The sequence below is a fragment of the Leucoraja erinacea genome, unplaced genomic scaffold, assembly GCF_028641065.1.
Source record: "Leucoraja erinacea ecotype New England unplaced genomic scaffold, Leri_hhj_1 Leri_544S, whole genome shotgun sequence".
Taxonomy (NCBI): Eukaryota; Metazoa; Chordata; class Chondrichthyes; order Rajiformes; family Rajidae; genus Leucoraja; species Leucoraja erinaceus.
In genome coordinates this window covers 54,543-72,500 of record NW_026576448.1, presented here as the reverse complement: position 1 = coordinate 72,500, position 17,958 = coordinate 54,543, and the positions used below count along the sequence as shown (strand labels likewise).

The window sequence follows — 17,958 nt, the reverse complement described above, 5'->3', positions numbered from 1 at the left end:
CCCTTAGCCACATCTAACTCCCTCTTCAATATAGCCAATGAACTGGCCTCGACTACCCTCTGTGGCAAAGAGTTCCAGAGATTCACCACTCTCTGTGTGAAAAAAGTTCTTCTCATCTCGGTTTTAAAGGATTTTCCCCCTTATCCTTAAGCTGTGACCCCTTGTCCTGGACTTCCCTAACATCGGGAACAATCTTCCTGCATCTAGCCTGTCCAACCCCTTAAGAATTTTGTAAGTTTCTATAAGATCCCCTCTCAATCTCCTAAATTCTAGAGAGTATAAACCTAGTCTATCCAGTCTTTCTTCATAAGACAGTCCTGCCATCCCAGGAATCAGTCTGGTGAACCGTCTCTGCACTCCCTCTATGGCAATAATGTCCTTCCTCAGATTTGGAGACCAAAACTGTACGCAATACTCCAGGTGTGGTCTCACCAAGACCCTGTACAACTGCAGTAGAACCTCCCTGCTCCTATACTCAAATCCTTTTGCAATGAAAGCTAACATACCATTCGCTTTCTTTACTGCCTGCTGCACCTGCATGCCTACCTTCAATGACTGGTGTACCATGACACCCAGGTCTCGCTGCATCTCCCCCTTTGTTAATCGGCCACCATTTAGATAATAGTCTGTGAGAGACCCCTTCCACTTCCACCCCAGCAACGGACTGTTCCAGCTGCTACGGTCAGGCAAACGCCTCCGTTGCCATGCGGTGAGAACGGAGAGGTTGAGAAGGAGTTTCTTCCCAGAGGCAATTCGGACTGTAAACGCCTATCTCACCATGGACTAACTCTACTGAACGTTTTTCCTTCCATTATTTATTATGTAAAACAATATGTGTGTTATGATTGTGTTTATAGTTTGTTTGTCTTTTTGCACAAAAGTCCACGAGCATTCGCCACTTTTCATTTCACTGCACATCTCGTAATGTGTATATGACAAATAAACTTGACTTGACTTGGAGGCCAGTTCTCTGGGTACTTTCAAGAGAGACCTAGATAGGGCTCTTAAGAAGGTCATACGAACTATAGGTCATCTTATAGAAACTTACAAAATTCTTAAGGGGTTGGACAGGCTAGATGCAGGAAGATTGTTCCCAATGTTGGGGAAGTCCAGGACAAGGGGTCACAGCTTAAGGATAAGGGGGAAATCCTTTAAAACCGAGACGAGAAGAACTTTTTTCACACAGAGAGTGGTGAATCTCTGGAACTCTCTGCCACAGAGGGTAGTCGAGGCCACAGTTCATTGGCTATATTTAAGAGGGAGTTAGATGTGGCCCTTGTGGCTAAGGGGATCAGGGGGTATGGAGAGAAGGCAGGTACGGGATACTGAGTTGGATGATCAGCCATGATCATATTGAATGGCGGTGCAGGCTCGAAGGGCCGAATGGCCTACTCCTGCACCTAATTTCTATGTTTCTATGTTTCTATGATGCTGAAACAGTTAGACCAAGGTAGCCACAAGAGCCACATCTAACTCCCTCTTAAATGTTTCTATGTTTCTATGTTAAAGATAGCGAGAGTCGGGGGATATGGGGAGAAGGCAGTAACGGGGCACTGATTGGGGATGATCAGCCATGATCACATTGAATGGCGGTGCTGGCTGGAAGGGCCGAATGGCCTCTACTCCTGCACCTATTGTCTATTGTTTGGGGCCGAACGACCATAAAACTCTGGTGATTCTCGTCCCCCCGCAGGTTGACGGGAGTGTCGCCGTTCTCCGGAGAGAACGACAGGTCCACGCTGCTCAACGTGAAGAACTACAACGTGGCCTTCGAGGAGAAGATGTTCGCCGACCTCAGCCGTGAATCGAAGGGCTTCGTCACCAGCCTGTTGGTGGAGGACAAGCAGTGAGTATTTGGCCCTGGGGCGGTGTTTGTACTTGTCTCAGCATCCCAGTACAGCAGGCAGTGAAGAAAGCCAATGGCACGCTGGCCTTTATAACAAGAGGAATCGAATATAGGAGCAAAGAGGTCCTTCTGCAGTTGTACAGGGCCCTAGTGTGACCACACCTGGAGTATTGCGTACAGTTTTGGTCCCCTAATTTGAGGAAGGACATTCTTGCTATTGAGGGAGTGCAGCGTAGATTCACCAGGTTAATTCCTGGGATGGCGGGACTGTCATATGCTGAGAGAATGGAGCGGCTGGGCTTGTACACACTGGAGTTTAGAAGGATGAGAGGGAATCTTATTGAAACATATAAGATTGTTAAGGGCTTGGACACGCTAGAGGCAGGAAACACGTTCTCGATGTTGGGGGAGTCCAGAACCAGGGGCCACACACAGTTTAAGAATAAGGGGTAAGCCATTCTTGCTATTGAGGGAGTGCAGCGTAGGTTCACCAGGTTAATTCCCGGGATGGTGGGACTGTCATATGCTGAGAGAATAACCATATAACCATATAACAATTACAGCACGGAAACAGGCCATCTCGGCCCTACAAGTCCGTGCCGAACAACTTTTTTCCCCTTAGTCCCACCTGCCTGCACTCATACCATAACCCTCCATTCCCTTCTCATCCATATGCCTATCCAATTTATTTGTAAATGATACCAACGAACCTGCCTCCACCACTTCCACTGGAAGCTCATTCCACACCGCTACCACTCTCTAAGAATGGAGCGGCTGGGCTTGTACACTCTGGAGTTTAGAAGGATGAGAGGGTTCCTCATTGAAACATATAAGATTATTAAGGGTTTGGACACGCTAGAGGCATGAAACATGTTCCTGATGTTGGGGGAATCCAGAACCAGGGGCCACAGTTTAAGAATAAGGGATAAGCCATTTAGAATGGAGATGAGGAAACATTTTTTCTCACAGAGAGTGGTGAGTCTGTGGAATTCTCTGCCTCAGAGGGCGGTGGAGGCCGGTTCTCTGGATACTTTCAAGAGAGGGCTAGATAGGGCTCTTAAAGATAGCGGGGTCAGGGGATATGGGGAGAAGGCAGGAACGGGGTACTGATTGGGGATGATCAGCCATGATCACATTGAATGGCGGTGCTGGCTCGAAGGGCCGAATGGCCTCCAGTGCCCACTGAGGCAGAGAATTCCACAGACTTCTCCTCATACCATCCTACTGTTAGTCTGTACACAATCACGAGGGGAATAGATTGGGTATCAATTCGGGTATCCCCTAAATGCATTTAGTTGTCTCTGTACTGTACACTGACAATGACAATTAAAATTGAATCTGAATCTGAATCTGGGTAGACGCACAGAGTCTCTTGCCCAGAGTAGGGGAATTGACAACTAGAGGACACGGGTTCAAGGTGAAGGGGAAAAGATTTATTAGGAATCTGAGGGGTAACGTTTTCACGCAGAGGGTGGTGGGTGTATGGAACGAGCTGCCAGAGGAGGAAGTTGAGGCTGGGACTATCCCAACGTTTAAGAAACAGTTAGACAGGTACATGGATAGGACAGGTTTGGAGGGATATCGACCAAACGCGGGCAGATGGGGCTAGTGTAGATGGGACATGTTGGCCGGTATGGGCAAGTTGGGCCGAAGGTCCAATTTCACTCTATGGCTATAAAACCAAAGCCAATTAACCTACAAACCTGCACGTCTTTGGAGTGTGGGAGGAATCCGGAGCACCCGGAGAAAACCCACGCAGGTCACGGGGAGAACGTGCAAACTCCGTACAGACAGCACCCATAGTCGGGATGGAACCCGGGTCTCTGGCGCTGTGAGGCAGCAACTCTACCCGCTGCACCACCGTGCCTGCAGACACTTTATCTTTGAGGAATGTAAAAAATCTCAGCTATTTCTGCATGTCAAATCTCTTAGGTGCGTAACGAGCTGTGGATGTCAGTGTGTCCAGGCTGCTCACTGCTGCCACCTCAGCACAGAGAGTTTAGTGCAGTTTTACACATTGTCCAGTGTACCGAGGTACAGTGAAAAGCTTCTGTTGCATGCTAACCAGTCAGCAGAAAGACAACACATGATCACAATCGAGCCACTTCCTAAGGGGAAGTACAACGGGATCTGGGGGTCCTTGTTCAGCAGTCAATGAAAGTAATCATGCAGGTACAGCAGGCAGTGAAGAAAGTGAATGGGCATGTTGGCTTTCATAACAAGAGGAGTTGAGTATAGGAGCAAAGAGGCCCTTCTGCAGTTGCACAGGGCCCTAGTGAGACCGCACCTGGAGTATTGTGTGCAGTTTTGGTCCCCTAATTTGAGGAAGGACATTCTTGCTATTGAGGGAGCCCAGCGTAGGTTCACCAGGTTAATTCCCGGGATGGCGGGACTGTCATATGCTGAGAGAATGGAGCGGCTGGGCTTGTACACTCTGGAGTTTAGAAGGATGAGAGGGAATCTTGTTGAAACATATAAGATTGTTAAGGGCTTGGACACGCTAGAGGCAGGAAACATGTTCCCGATGTTGGGGGAGTCCAGAACCAGGGGCCACACAGTTTAAGAATAAGGGGTAAGCCATTTAGAATGGAGATGAGGAAACATTTTTTCTCACAGAGAGTTGTGAGTCTGTGGAATTCTCTGCCTCAGAGGGCGGTGGAGGCGGGTTCTCTGGATACTTTCAAGAGAGAGCTAGATAGGGCTCTTAAAGATAGCGGAGTCAGGGGATATGGGGAGAAGGCAGGAACGGGGTACTGATTGGGGATGATCAGCCATGATCACATTGAATGGCGGTGCTGGCTCGAAGGGGCCGAATGGCCTCCTCCTGCACCTGTTGTCTATTTACAGTGTAGAGATACTGTCCATGATAAGGGAATAACGTTTAGTGCAAGGTAAAGTCTGGTCAAAGATAGTCCGAGCGTCTCCAATGACGTCGATAATAGTTCAACACTGTTCCTGAGTTGCAAGTTACGTCAAGACTGGCCAAACATCGACTGGGCGATCATTTCGCCGAACGCCACCGCTCAGTCCGTCTGGGCCTACCTGATCTCCCCGTTGCCAAACACGTCAATAGATATGGAGACCATGGAAGTCTTTGGACGTCTTCCTCGTTGGAGATTGCCTTCCTGTCGTCTGAACCTCCTCCAACCTCATCTACTGTATCCACTGTTCTAGGAGTCAACTCCTCTACATTGACAAGACCTTGGCGATCGTTTCGCCCAACACCTCCGCTCAGTCCACCTAAACCTACCTGCTACCCCAGTTGATCAACACTTTAACCCCCCTCCCTTTCCCACACTGTGACCTTTCTGTCCTGGACTGAGAGGGGATCTTATAGAAACTTACAAAATTCTTAAGGGGTTGGACAGGCTAGATGCAGGAAGATTGTTCCCGATGTTGGGGAAGTCCAGGACAAGGGGTCACAGCTTAAGGATAAGGGGGAAATCCTTTAAAACTGAGATGAGAAGAACTTTTTTCACACAGAGAGTGGTGAGTCTCTGGAACTCTCTGCCACAGAGGGTAGTCGAGGCCACAGTTCATTGGCTATATTTAAGAGGGAGTTAGATGTGGCCCTTGTGGCTAAGGGGATCAGGGGGTATGGAGAGAAGGCAGGTACGGGATATTGAGTTGGATGATCAGCCATGATCATATTGAATGGCGAATAGTGCAGGCTCGAAGGGCCGAATGGCCTACTCCTGCACCTAATGTCTATGTTTCTATGTTTCCTCCACTGTCAGAGTGAGGCCCAGCGCAAATTGGAGGAGCAGCGCCTCATATTTCATTCGGGTAGTTTACACCCCAGCGGTATGAACATTGACTTCTCTAGCTTCAAGTAGCCCCTGCTTTCCCTCTCTCTCCACCCCCCTTTCCCCATCCTGGTCATCGTACTAGTTTCACTGTCATCCATCTTAGTTTCACTGTTTGTATCCAATTGTTATCAGCTCTCCCAAAGCCAGCAATGGACCATTGTGGGCTCCACCTTTCCTTGATCATCGTTACTGGCTTTGATTTGTCCTTTTGCATATCTTTCATTCATTTGTTCTTTGTGCCTTTTCACACCTCTCCTTTCCCTCTCCCCGACTCAGTCTTGATCCGAAATATCACCCATTCACTTTCTCCACAGATGCTGCCTGACCCGCTGAGTTATGGTGCAGCAGCATCTATGGAGTTAAGGAAATAGGCAACGTTTCGGGCCGAACCTTCTGGAAATAGGCAACGTTTCGGGCCGAAACCCGGAAGGGTTTCGGCCTGAAACGTTGCCTATTTCCTTAGCTCCATAGATGCTGCTGCACCCGCTGAGTTACTCCAGCACTCTGTGAAACGTCACCTATCCATGTTCTCCACAGATGCTGCCTGACCCGCTGAGTTACTCCAGCACTATGTGAAACGTCACCTATCCATGTTCTCCACAGATGCTGCCTGACCCGCTGAGTTACTCCAGCACTCTGTGCCTATCTTTAATAATAATAATAATAATACATTTTATTTATGGGCGCCTTTCAAGAGTCTCAAGGACACCTTACAAAAATTTAGCAAGTAGAGGAAAAACATGTAAGGGGAATGAAATAAATAGTAGAGACATGACCAGTACACAAAGTAAAGACAGAATTCAATACAAAACACAATATGAGGCAATTAATGCACAGATGAAAAGGGAGGGGGACGTGGGGCTAAGGATAGGCAGAGGTGAAGAGATGGGTCTTGAGGCGGGACTGGAAGATGGTGAGGGACACGGAATTGCGGATCAGTTGGGGGAGGGAGTTCCAGAGCCTGGGAGCTGCCCTGGAGAAGGCTCTGTCCCCAAAACTGCGGAGGTTGGACTTGTGGATGGAGAGGAGACCGGCTGATGTGGATCTGAGGGACCGTGAGGGTTGGTAGGGGGAGAGGAGGTCAGTGAGATATGGGGGGGGGGGCAGATGGTGGAGGGCTTTGTAGGTGAGGACCAGGATTTTGTAGGTGATCCGGTGGGAGATGGGAAGCCAGTGAAGTTGTTTGAGGACTGGAGTGATGTGATGCCAGGATTTGGTGTGGGTGATGAGTCGGGCGGCTGCGTTCTGGACCAGTTGGAGTCGGTTGATGTAGGTGGAGCTGATGCCAAGGAGAAGTGAGTTGCAATAGTCCAGTCGGGAGGAGATGAAGGCATGGATGAGTCTTTCAGCAGCGGGAGGTGTGAGAGAGGGTCTGAGTTTGGTGATGTTGCGGAGGTGAAAGAAGGAGGTTTTAATGACATGGCGGATGTGAGGCTCAAGGGAGAGGGTGGAATCAAAGGTCACGCCAAGGTTGCGGGCCTTGGGAGATGGGGAGCCTTCTTTGGCCAACCTTCCATTCTGAAGATGGACACAAATGGCGCTGTGAGGCAGCAGCTCTACCCGCTGCGGCACCGTGACCGCTGACACTTTGTCTTGAAGGAAATCCAAAAATCTCAGCTGTTTCTGCATTTCTGTAAAATCTCTTCAAAGATAAGACACAAAATGCTGGAGTAACTCAGCGGGACAGGCAGCATCTCTGGAGAGAAGGAATGGGTGACGTTTTGGGTCGAGACCCTTCTTCAGACTGAATTCTACTGTATCCGCTGTTCGAGATGCGGACTCTTATACATCGGCGAGACCACATGTAGACTCTTGGTTGGATAACTAGTTGTGAATGGCCGTGAGGCTAAGATGCTCACTTCTGCCCCCCTTGCCAGGGCCACAGGTTTCAGGACAAGGGGTCACACAGTTTAAGGATAAGGGGGAAATCTTTTAGGACCGAGATGAGGAAAACATTTTTCACACAGAGAGTGGTGAATCTGTGGAATTCTCTGCCACAGAAGGTAGTTGAGGCCACAGTTCATTGGCTATATTTAAGAGGGAGTTAGATGTGGCCCTTGTGGCTAAAGGGATCAGGGGGTATGGAGAGAAGGCAGGTACAGGATACTGAGTTGGATGATCAGCCATGATCATATTGAAAGGCGGTGCAGGCTCGAAGGGCCGAATGGCCTCTACTCCTGCACTTATTTTCTATGTTTCCATGTATTGCGCAGAGTCAGTTCTGCAATTAGTTTATTGCCGTGTAACAGAGAAACAGAAAATAGGTGGAGGAGGAGGCCATTCGGCCCTTCGAGCCAGCACCACCATTCATTGTGATCATAGCTGATCGTCCCCTATCAATAACCCGTGCCTGCCTTCCCCCCATATCCCTTGACTCCACTAGCCCCTAGAGCTCTATCTAACTCTCTCTTAAATCCATCCAGTGACTTGGCCTCCACTGCCCTCTGTGGCAGGGAATTCCACAAATTCACAACTCTCTGGGTGAACATTTTTTTTTCTCACCTCAGTCTTAAATGACCTCCCCTTTATTCTAAGACTGTGGCCCCTGGTTCTGGACTCGCCCAACATTGGGAACATTTTTCCTGCATCTAGCTTCTCCAGTCTTTCTATAATTTTATATGCTTCTATAAGAACCCCCCTCATCCTTCTAAACTCCAGTGAATACAAGCCTAGTCTTTTCAATCTTTCCTCATATGACAGTCCCGCCATCCCAGGGATCAATCTCGTGAACCTACGCTGCACTGCCTCAATCACAAGGATGTCCTTCCTCAAATTAGGAGACCAAAACTGTACACAACACTCCAGATGTGGTCTCACCAGAGCCCTATACAACTGCAGTAGAACCTCTCTACTCCTATACTGAAATCCTCTTGTTATGAAGGCCAACATTCCATTAGCTTTCTTCACTGCCTGCTGTACCTGCACGGCAACTTTCAGTGACCGGTGTACAAGGACACCCAGGTCTCGCTGCACCTCCCCCTTACCTAACCTAATCCCACGTATATCGAGGTACAGTGGACTCTACCGCTGCGCCACCATCTCACGCCGTCCTTCTGTTTACTTTCAGCCGCCCGTCTGCCGAGGACTGTCTGCACCACGTCTGGTTCTTGGTGAGTATCGTCTGGAGAGTCAGTCAAGGCTCTAACCCTGGTAGACGAAACGCACGAACACGCACGCACGCGCTCACGCACACGCTCACGCACACACGCAGACGCACGCACGCACTCACGCACGCACTTACGCACGCACTCCCGCACGCACACGCACTCGCGCACTCACGCACGCACGCACACACACACACACCCCCGCCCGCACACACGGCACGCACTCGCACATGCACGCATGCACGCACTCGCACACGCACTCACGCACGCACACGCATGCACACACGCACGCACGCACCACACACACGGCACGCACACACGCACGCACACACACACACACGCACACACACGCGCACACACACTGACACACACGTACACGCACGGACACACGCACGCACATACACTCGCACGCATGCACGCACACATGCACGCACACACACGCGCATACACACACGCACAAACACATGCACGTACATACACTCGCACACGTGCACGCACGCACGCACAGACACATGCATGCACACGCACACACGTATGCACACACACAAGCGCACGCACACACACGCGCATGCACACACACAAGCGCACGCACACGCATGTACCCACGCATGCACACACACGCCACACACACATGCACACATTCACATATACACACATGCTCACACACTCACCTTCCCTCACCCTCACCCTCACACACACACACACTCACACACACTTTAGCCTTAACTTTAGCCAATAAGTTCATGAGTGACAGGAGCAGAATAAGGAGCAGAATGAGGCCATTCGGCCCCTCGAGTCGACTCCGCCATTCGATCGTGGCTGATCTATCTCTCCCTCCTGCCTTCTCCCCGTAACCCCAGACTCCTGCACGGCACTAACTCTGCTGCTGCCACTAATGAACCAGCCCCGCGCGCCCCTTGCCTCGGTCCTGACGCCCACGGTTTCACTTCCACCTTTCAGAGCGTCGACACAGTGAAGGGGAAGATGATCAACACCGACCCGCTGAAGTCTCTCGTCTCACGGAGAAAATGGCAGGTAGATACATAGATACATGGACACAGGTGCAGGAGTAGAGGCCATTCGGCCCTTCCAGCCAGCACCGCCATTCAATGTGATCATGGCTGATCATCCCCAATCAGTACCTTGTTCCTACGTTCTTCCTATTGTTTAAGAAAGAACTGCAGCTGCTGGAAAAATCAACGGTAGACAAAATTGCTGGAGAAACTCAGCGGGTGAGGCAGCATCTATGGAGAGAAGGAATAGGTGACGTTTTGGATCGAGACCCTTCTTCAGACAGAAAGGGTCTCGGCCCGAAACGTCACCTATTCCTTCGCTCCATAGATGCTGCCTCACCCGCTGAGTTTCTCCAGCATTTTTGCCCCTCTCCTTTCTCCCCATATCCCTTGATTCCGTTAGCCCTAAGAGCTATATCTAACTCTCTCTTGAAAACATCCAGTGAATTGGACTCCACTGCCTTCTCTGGCAGAGAATTCCACAGATTTACAACTCTCTGGGTGAAAAAGTTTCCTCATCTCAATCCTAAATGGCCGACCCCTTATTCTTTAACTGTGACTCCTGGTTCTGGACTCCCCCAACATCAGGAACAATATTCCTGCATCTAGCCTGTCCAAACCCTCAAGAATTTTATATGTTTCTATAAGACCCACAAGGCATACAACTATCATTCTATAGCATAGAAACATAGAAACATAGAAAATAGGTGCAAGGGTAAAGGCCATTCGGCCCTTCGAGCCAGCACCGCCATTCAATATGATCATGACTGATCATCCAACTCAGTATCCCGTACCTGCCTTCTCTCCATACCCCCTGATCCCTTTAGCCACAAGGGCCACATCTAACTCCCTCTTAAATATAGCCAATGAACTGTGGCCTCAACTACCCTCTGTGGCAGAGAGTTCCAGAGATTCACCACTCTCTGTGTGAAAAAAGTTCTTCTCATCTCGGTTTTAAAGGATTTCCCCCTTATCCTTAAGCTGTGACACCTTGTCCTGGACTTCCCCAACATCGGGAGCAATCTTCCTGCATCTAGCCTGTCCAACCCCTTAAGAACTTTGTAAGTTTCTATAAGATCCCCTTTCAATCTCCTAAATTCTAGAGAGTATAAACCAAGTCTATCCAGTCTTTCTTCATAAGACAGTCCTGACATCCCAGGAATCAGTCTGGTGAACCTTCTCTGCACTCCCTCTATGGCAATAATGTCCTTCCTCAGATTTGGAGACCAAAACTGTACCCAATACTCCAGGTGTGATCTCACCAAGACCCTGTACAACTGCAGTAGAACCTCCCTGCTCCTAGACTCAAATCCTTTTGCTATGAAAGCTAACATACCATTCGCTTTCTTCACTGCCTGAACCTGAAGCTAGTGGTGTGGGTCCTGTACCTCCTGCCCGATGATAGCAGTGAGAAGAAGGTGCGGCCCGGCCCGTATGGTCATGTGATAGGAGTAGCAGTAGACCATTCGGCCCATCAAGTCTACTCCGCCATTCAATCGTGGGTGATCTATCTCTCCCTCCTAACCCCATTCTCTCCCTCCGAACCTTTTCCCCATAACCCTTGACACCTGTACTAAAAGCCGTGTCCCACGGTACGAGTTCATTCCAAGAGCTAATCCTCCCGAGTTTTCCCTGATTCGAACGAGGAGATTTACGGGTAACGGCCGCTCGTCGGTACTCGTGGATCTCGTGGACATTTTTCATCAACATGTTGAAAAATCTTCACGAGTCTTCCCGTGCTTACCTGCCGTTAGCGAGTCTTCCCGAGTACCTGCCGTTAGCGTTACGAGCCGCTAAGAGACGTCCCCGAGCTCCGACGTACCTGCTACGTACATTCTCCGTGCCTACCCCGAGTTTGATTTTTTTTTTAAACTCGGGGGAGCTCTTGGAATGAACTCGTACCGTGAGACAGGGGCTTTCATCAAGAATCTATCTATCTCCGCCTTAAAAATATCCACTGACTTGTGGCCTCCACAGCAATCTTCCTGCTGTATGGCAAAGACCCCCACAGATTCTATAAGATCCCCTCTCAATCTCCTAAATTCTAGAGAGTATAAACCAAGTCTATCCAGTCTTCTGGCTCATAAGACAGATCCCAGGAATCAGTCTGGTGAATTCTCTGCACCCCGTGGCAATAATGTCCTTCCTCACATTTGGAGACCAAAACTGTACGCAATACTCCAGGCGTGGCCTCACCAAGACCCTGTACAGCTGCAGTAGAACCTCCCTGCTCCTATACTCAAATCCTTTTGCTATGAATGCTAACATACCATTCGCTTTCTTTACTGCCTGAACCTGAAGCTAGTGGTGTGGGTCCTGTACCTCCTGCCCGATGATAGCAGTGAGAAGAAGGTGCGGCCCGGCCCGAATGGTCATGTGATAGGAGTAGCAGTAGACCATTCGGCCCATCAAGTCTACTCCGCCATTCAATCGTGGGTGATCTATCTCTCCCTCCTAACCCCATTCTCTCCCTCCGAACCTTTTCCCCATAACTCTTGACACCTGTACTAAAACCCCTGTCCCATGGTACGAGTTCATTCCAAGAGCTAACTCTCCCGAGTTTTCCCTGATTCGAACGCGGAGATTTACGGTAACGGCCGCTCGTCGGTACTCGTGGATCTCGTGGACATTTTTAAACATGTTGAAAAATCTTCACCAGTCTTCCCGAGCTTACCTGCCGTTAGCGAGTCTTCCCGAGTACCTGCCGTTAGCGTTACGAGCCGCTAAGAGACGTCCCCGAGCTCCGACGTACCCGCTACGTTCATTCTCCGTGCTTACCACCAGTTTGATTTTTTTTAAACTCGGGAGAGCTCTTGGAATGAACTCGTACAGTGAGACAGGGGCTTTCATCAAGAATCTATCTATCTCCGCCTTAAAAATATCCACTGACTTGTGGCCTCCACAGCCGTCTGTGTGGCAAAGAATTCCACAGATTCACCACCCTCTGGCTAAAGAAATTCCTCCCCGTCTCCTTCCTGAAGGAACGTCCTTTAATTCAGAGGCTGTGCCCTCTGATCCTAGACTCTCCCACTAGTGGAAACATCCTCTCCACATCCATTCTATTCAAGCCTTTCACGATTCGATAAGTTTCAATGAGGTCCCCTCCCCACCTCATCCTTCTAAACTCCAGCGAGTACAGGCCCAGTGTTTTTCACAGTACTTTGCTGCACGTGACAATAAACTAAACAGAACTGAACTGAACGAGCGATCATCCCGCATGCTAGCACTATTCCACGCACACCGGGGAACTATTCACAATATTACCGAAGGCGAACCAGGAGTCGTCTTTGGAGTGTCGGAGGAAACTGGAGCTCCCGGAGAAAATCCACGCGGGTCACGGGGAGAACGTGCAAACTCCGTACTGGCAGCACCCGTAGTCGGGATCGAACCTGGGTCTCTGGCGCTGTGAGGCAGTAGCTCTACCTGCTGCGCCACCGTGCCAGCGGTCCCGAGGGGTCAGGGATAAGTGTGAGGTGCTACATCTTGACAGGACAAATCAAAAATAGGACGTACATGGTAAATGGTGGGGAATTGAGGAATGCAGGTGAACAGAGAGATCTGGGAATAACTGTGCACAGTTCCCTGAAAGTGGAATCTCATGTAGATAGGGTGGTAAAGAAAGCTTTTGGTGTGCTGGCCTTTATAAATCAGAGCACTGAGTATAGAAGCTGGGATGTAATGTTAAAATTGTACAAGGCATCGGTGAGGCCAATTCTGGAGTATGGTGTACAATTTTGGTCGCCTAATTATAGGAAGGATGTCAACAAAATAGAGAGAGTACAGAGGAGATTTACTAGAATGTTACCTGGGTTTCAGCAACTAAGTTACAGAGAAAGGTTGAACTAGTTAGGGCTTTATTCTTTGGAGCGCAGAAGGTTAAGGGGGGACTTGATAGAGGTCTTTAAAATGATGAGAGGGATAGACAGAGTTGACGTGGATAAGCTTTTCCCACTGAGAGTAGGGAAGATTCAAACAAGGGGACATGACTTGAGAATTAAGGGACTGAAGTTTAGGGGGAACTTCTTTACTCAGAGAGTGGTAGCTGTGTGGAATGAGGTTCCAGTGAAGGTGGTGGAGGCAGGTTTGTTTTTATCATTTAAAAAATAAATTGGATAGTTATATGGACGGGAAGGGAATGGAGGGTTATGGTCTGAGCGCAGGTAGATGGGACTAGGTGAGAGTTAAGCCCCTGTCCCTCTTAGGAAACCTGAATGGAAACCTCTGGAGACTTTGCGCCCCACCCAAGGTTTCCGTGCGGTTCCCGGAGGTTTTTGTCAGTCTCCCTACCTACTTCCACTACCTACAACCTCCGGCAACCACCTGCAACCTCCGGGAACCGCACGGAAACCTTGGGTGGGGCGCAAAGTCTCCAGAGGTTTCCGTTCAGGTTTCCTAAGTGGGACAGGGGCGTCAGTGTTTGGCACGGAGTAGAAGGGCCGAGTGGCCTGTTTCCGTGCTGTAATTGTTGTATGGTTGAGTGGTTTTAGGGTGTGATAATGTTAAGGTATAATGACTGGTATTTCCGTGGTCTCCACAGCGCTCGCTCATCAGCTACAAGTCCTCCATGGTGGTGAGGTCCATCCCTGAGGTGCTGGCCGACGCCTCGGGCCCGCCGAGCCTGGGCCTACCCCGCCAACTGCGAGACCCCCGCCTGTCCTCCTCCTCGGACTCCGACGAGATCGACGAGTTGCCGCTGCTGCCGATGCCGCCGCCAACGCCGCCGGAGTTCCGCGCGTCCCGTCTCCCCCTCCACCACCTGCGGGGACAGGCCCTGGCTGAGGCCCAGGCCCAGACCCAGGCCCAGACCCAGGCCCGGGCCCAGGAGGAGCAGGAACGGGCAGGGCCGGAGGGCGTGCCTGCAGGGGACCAGGGGCCTACTCAGGCCCCGAGTGAAGGTGGGACGGAGACGGAGATGGTCCCACAGGCTCCCCACAGGCCCGGCCCCAAGGCCCCGGCCAGGAAAAGGCCTCCCGAGGCCGAGCCCAGTGATTCATCGGACGAGGAGGCCCCACCGGCCGCAAGGGGCCACAGTTCGGAGGCTGCGGATTGGCCCCCGGCCCAGCGCCATTCCTCGGCCTCTCGGCGGAGGGGGGAGTTCCGCCGGGGGAGCTCGGCCGACTCGGCCCTGGCCTTGCTGGGGGCGGGGGAGAGCCTGGGGCTGGAGGCCGGGACTGGGGCCCAGCTCTCCCCGGCGGGAGGAGGCCTGAAGAAATCGGTGTCGATGGAGCTCCCCCGACGCAGCCCCAGTCCCAGCCCCCGCAGGCCGGAGGAGGGGCCGGGGGGGAGACGCCGGGCCGGCCCAGCCTCCGAGGACTACAGCCTGAAGCTGGAGTTGCTACGGCAACGGCTGCTGAGGGGCGGCTCGGTGGACAACAAGATGAGCGGCCTGCGGGGCCCTCTCCTGGAGCGTCTGGGCCTGCCCGACGGCGAGCCCCAGCACCTGGGCCCGTTGCCATTCGAGCGGCAGGCTCTGAGGCCTCCTAGGCCCGACAAGCAGTCCCGCCTGGCCCGCGCTGCCTCCAGTGACAGCGCCCCCACGCAGGACGAGCCCGAGCGCCGGGCGCTGCGCAAGACGGCCTCCTTCTCGCAGGCCGAGCCCCCCACCCTGCACCGCAGGCTCGGGGCCCCCCTGGAGATCCCGCTGCAGCCCGCCAGCCCTCGGGCCCCCAGCCCTGAGCAGTTCCCCCTGAAGGAGTCCCCGTCCCTCTCGGCCCTGACCGACCCCCACTCCAGGCCCGTCACCCCGGTCAGGGCGAGCAGGCCACAGGAGGCCCGGCCCCTCACCCCTCACATACTTGTGGTCCCCGCCCCAGAGGAGGCCGACGGGCCTTGCACCAGGGTCATGATCGGCAGGACGGCTGTCGTCACCCATAGCAACCTGACCTCTGACCCCAAACCCGAGCCTCCCTCAATCACGGCCAGGACTGACCCAATTTTAGAACTGACTAGGCCCAAGCCTAATGTAGACCAGGCCAGGTCTCCGCCGACTGTAGAACTGACAAGGCCGAAGCCTATATTAGGCCAGGCCAGGCCTGACCCAACTTTACATCTGACTAGGCCCAAGCCTATGTTAGGCCAGGCTAAACCCCAGCCCACCGTAGACCAGGCCAGGCTCAAAACTACTTTAGAACTAGCCAGGCCTGACCCAACTTTAGATCTAACTAGGCCCAAGCCTATGTTAGGCCAGGCCAGGCCCGAGCACACTTCAGGCCAAACCAGGCCCCAACGCCCTTTAGACCTGTCCAGGCCCCAGCTCACTGTGGAACTGACTAGGCCGAAGCCTACTGCAGGCCAGGCCAGGTCCCAGCCCATTGTAGAACTGATGAGGCCGAAGCCTATATTAGGCCTGGCCACGCCCGACCCGACTCTAGACCTGACTCGGCCCAAGCCTATGTTAGGCCAGGCTAAACCCCAACCCACCGTAGACCAGGCCAGGCTCAAAACTACTTTAGAACAGGCCAGGCCTGACCCAACTTTAGTCCTGACTAGGCCCCAGCTCAGTGTAGACCAGGCCGGGCCCCAGCCTACTTTACACCAGACAGGGCTGGAGCCACCCTTGCCCCTCCCCGCCACTGAGGGGCCGGCCACTGAGGGGCCGAGGATCGAGGTCTCGGGCTCCAGGCCGGTCCCCAAGCCGGCAGAACCCCCTGGGTCTCTCCCCCTGCGGGAGGGCAGGTCTCCAGCGACTGTCCAGCAAGTAGGCCCGGTCCCCCCATGCGAGCCGGCCACCATCACTCCCCCTCCAGGCTTCAGGTCGACGGATGGAGAGGAGGAGAAGGAGGGGCTGCAGGCGAGGCTAGGCCCGGAAGCCTGGGAGTCCGGGGCCCGGGTGCCTCCGGTGAAGGAGAAGGCCTCGAGCGTGGCCCAGTGCCTCAACATCGACAACATGGAGTCGGAGGAGGTGTTCGAGGCGAGGTTTAAGAGGAGCAAAGAGTCCTCGCTCAGTCGGAGCCTGAAGCAGCTGATTAGGCCGAGATCCGAGGAGAAGATGGAGCAGGCGGCGCGCCCCGGGGAACTCCGCTACCGTCCCGGGGCCACGGGGCAGCCCCTGCAGCTCCCAAAGGCCCAGGACGCGACCACCACCAACCACCAGCAGGCCGCCTCCAGGTCCCGGTCCGAGCAGAACATTCCGGAAGCCTCCAAGGACCATGGCTTCATGCGCAAGCTGTCGCTGAGACTGAAGGGCGGTCCGGCGGACGAGGGGAAGGAGGAGGAGGAGGAGGCCGGAGGGCCCTCGAAGAAGAAGGGGCCCAAGAGCTCGCCGGGCCTGACGGTGCGGAGAAAAATCGAGTCCACCATCTCGGGCATCTCCCTGCGTTTCGGACGGAGCCAGTCGGAGGAGAGGGTGCAGGAGACCCCCGCCGGGCAGAGCCCCGGGCCCACCCAGCGCGAGGCCAAGGAGAGCAAGAGGCCCTTCCTCTCCCTGCTCAGGCGATCCACCTCCGAGGCGGGATCCCTGAAGAGAGTGGGCATCCCTCAGAACCAACTGGCCACTCAAACACGCTCCACCCCATCCACGGAGTCCCTGCAGTCCGACACCAGCCTGCCCACCAAGCAGGACAGAGGTGAGGAAGCTTCTTAGAAACATAGACAATAGGTGCAGGAGGAGGCCATTCGGCCCTTCGAGCCTACAACGCCATTCAATATGATCATGGCTGATCATCCAACTCAGTATCCTGTACCTGCCTTCTCTCCATACCCTCTGATCCCCTTGGCCACAAGGGCCACATCTAACTCCCTCTTAAATATAGCCAATGAACTGTGTGGTCTCAACTACCTTCTGTGGCAGAGAATTCCACAGATTCACAACTCTCTGCGTGAAAAATGTTTTCCTCATCTCGGTCCTAAAAGATTTCCCCCTTATCCTTAAACTGTGACCCCTTGTTCTGGACTTCCCCAACATTGGGAACAATCTTCCTGCATCTAGCCTGTCCAACCCCTTAAGAACTTTGTAAGTTTCTATAAGATCCCTCCCTCAATCTTCTAAATTCTAGCGAGTACAAGCCGAGTCTATCCAGTCTTTCTTCATATGAAAGTCCTGCCATCCCAGGAATCAGTCTGGTGAACCTTCTCTGTACTCCCTCTATGGCAAGAATGTCTTTCCTCAGATTAGGAGACCAAAACTGTACGCAATACTCCAGGTGTGGTCTCACCAAGACCCTGTACAACTGCAGTAGAACCTCCCT

At 52.5% G+C, this 17,958-nt stretch overlaps 1 protein-coding gene across 1 annotated transcript in view; it reads left to right on the top strand.

Moving 5' to 3' along the window:
* Window positions 1-17,958, top strand: part of LOC129694106 (striated muscle preferentially expressed protein kinase-like) — a gene marked incomplete at both ends in the record, with an annotated part of 65,314 nt that overhangs the window by 20,578 nt on the left and 26,778 nt on the right. Inside the window, 4 exon segments of the mRNA XM_055630831.1 lie at window positions 1,694-1,846; window positions 8,723-8,765; window positions 9,720-9,794; window positions 14,310-17,337. Coding sequence (XP_055486806.1) covers window positions 1,694-1,846; window positions 8,723-8,765; window positions 9,720-9,794; window positions 14,310-17,337 — 3,299 coding nt within the window.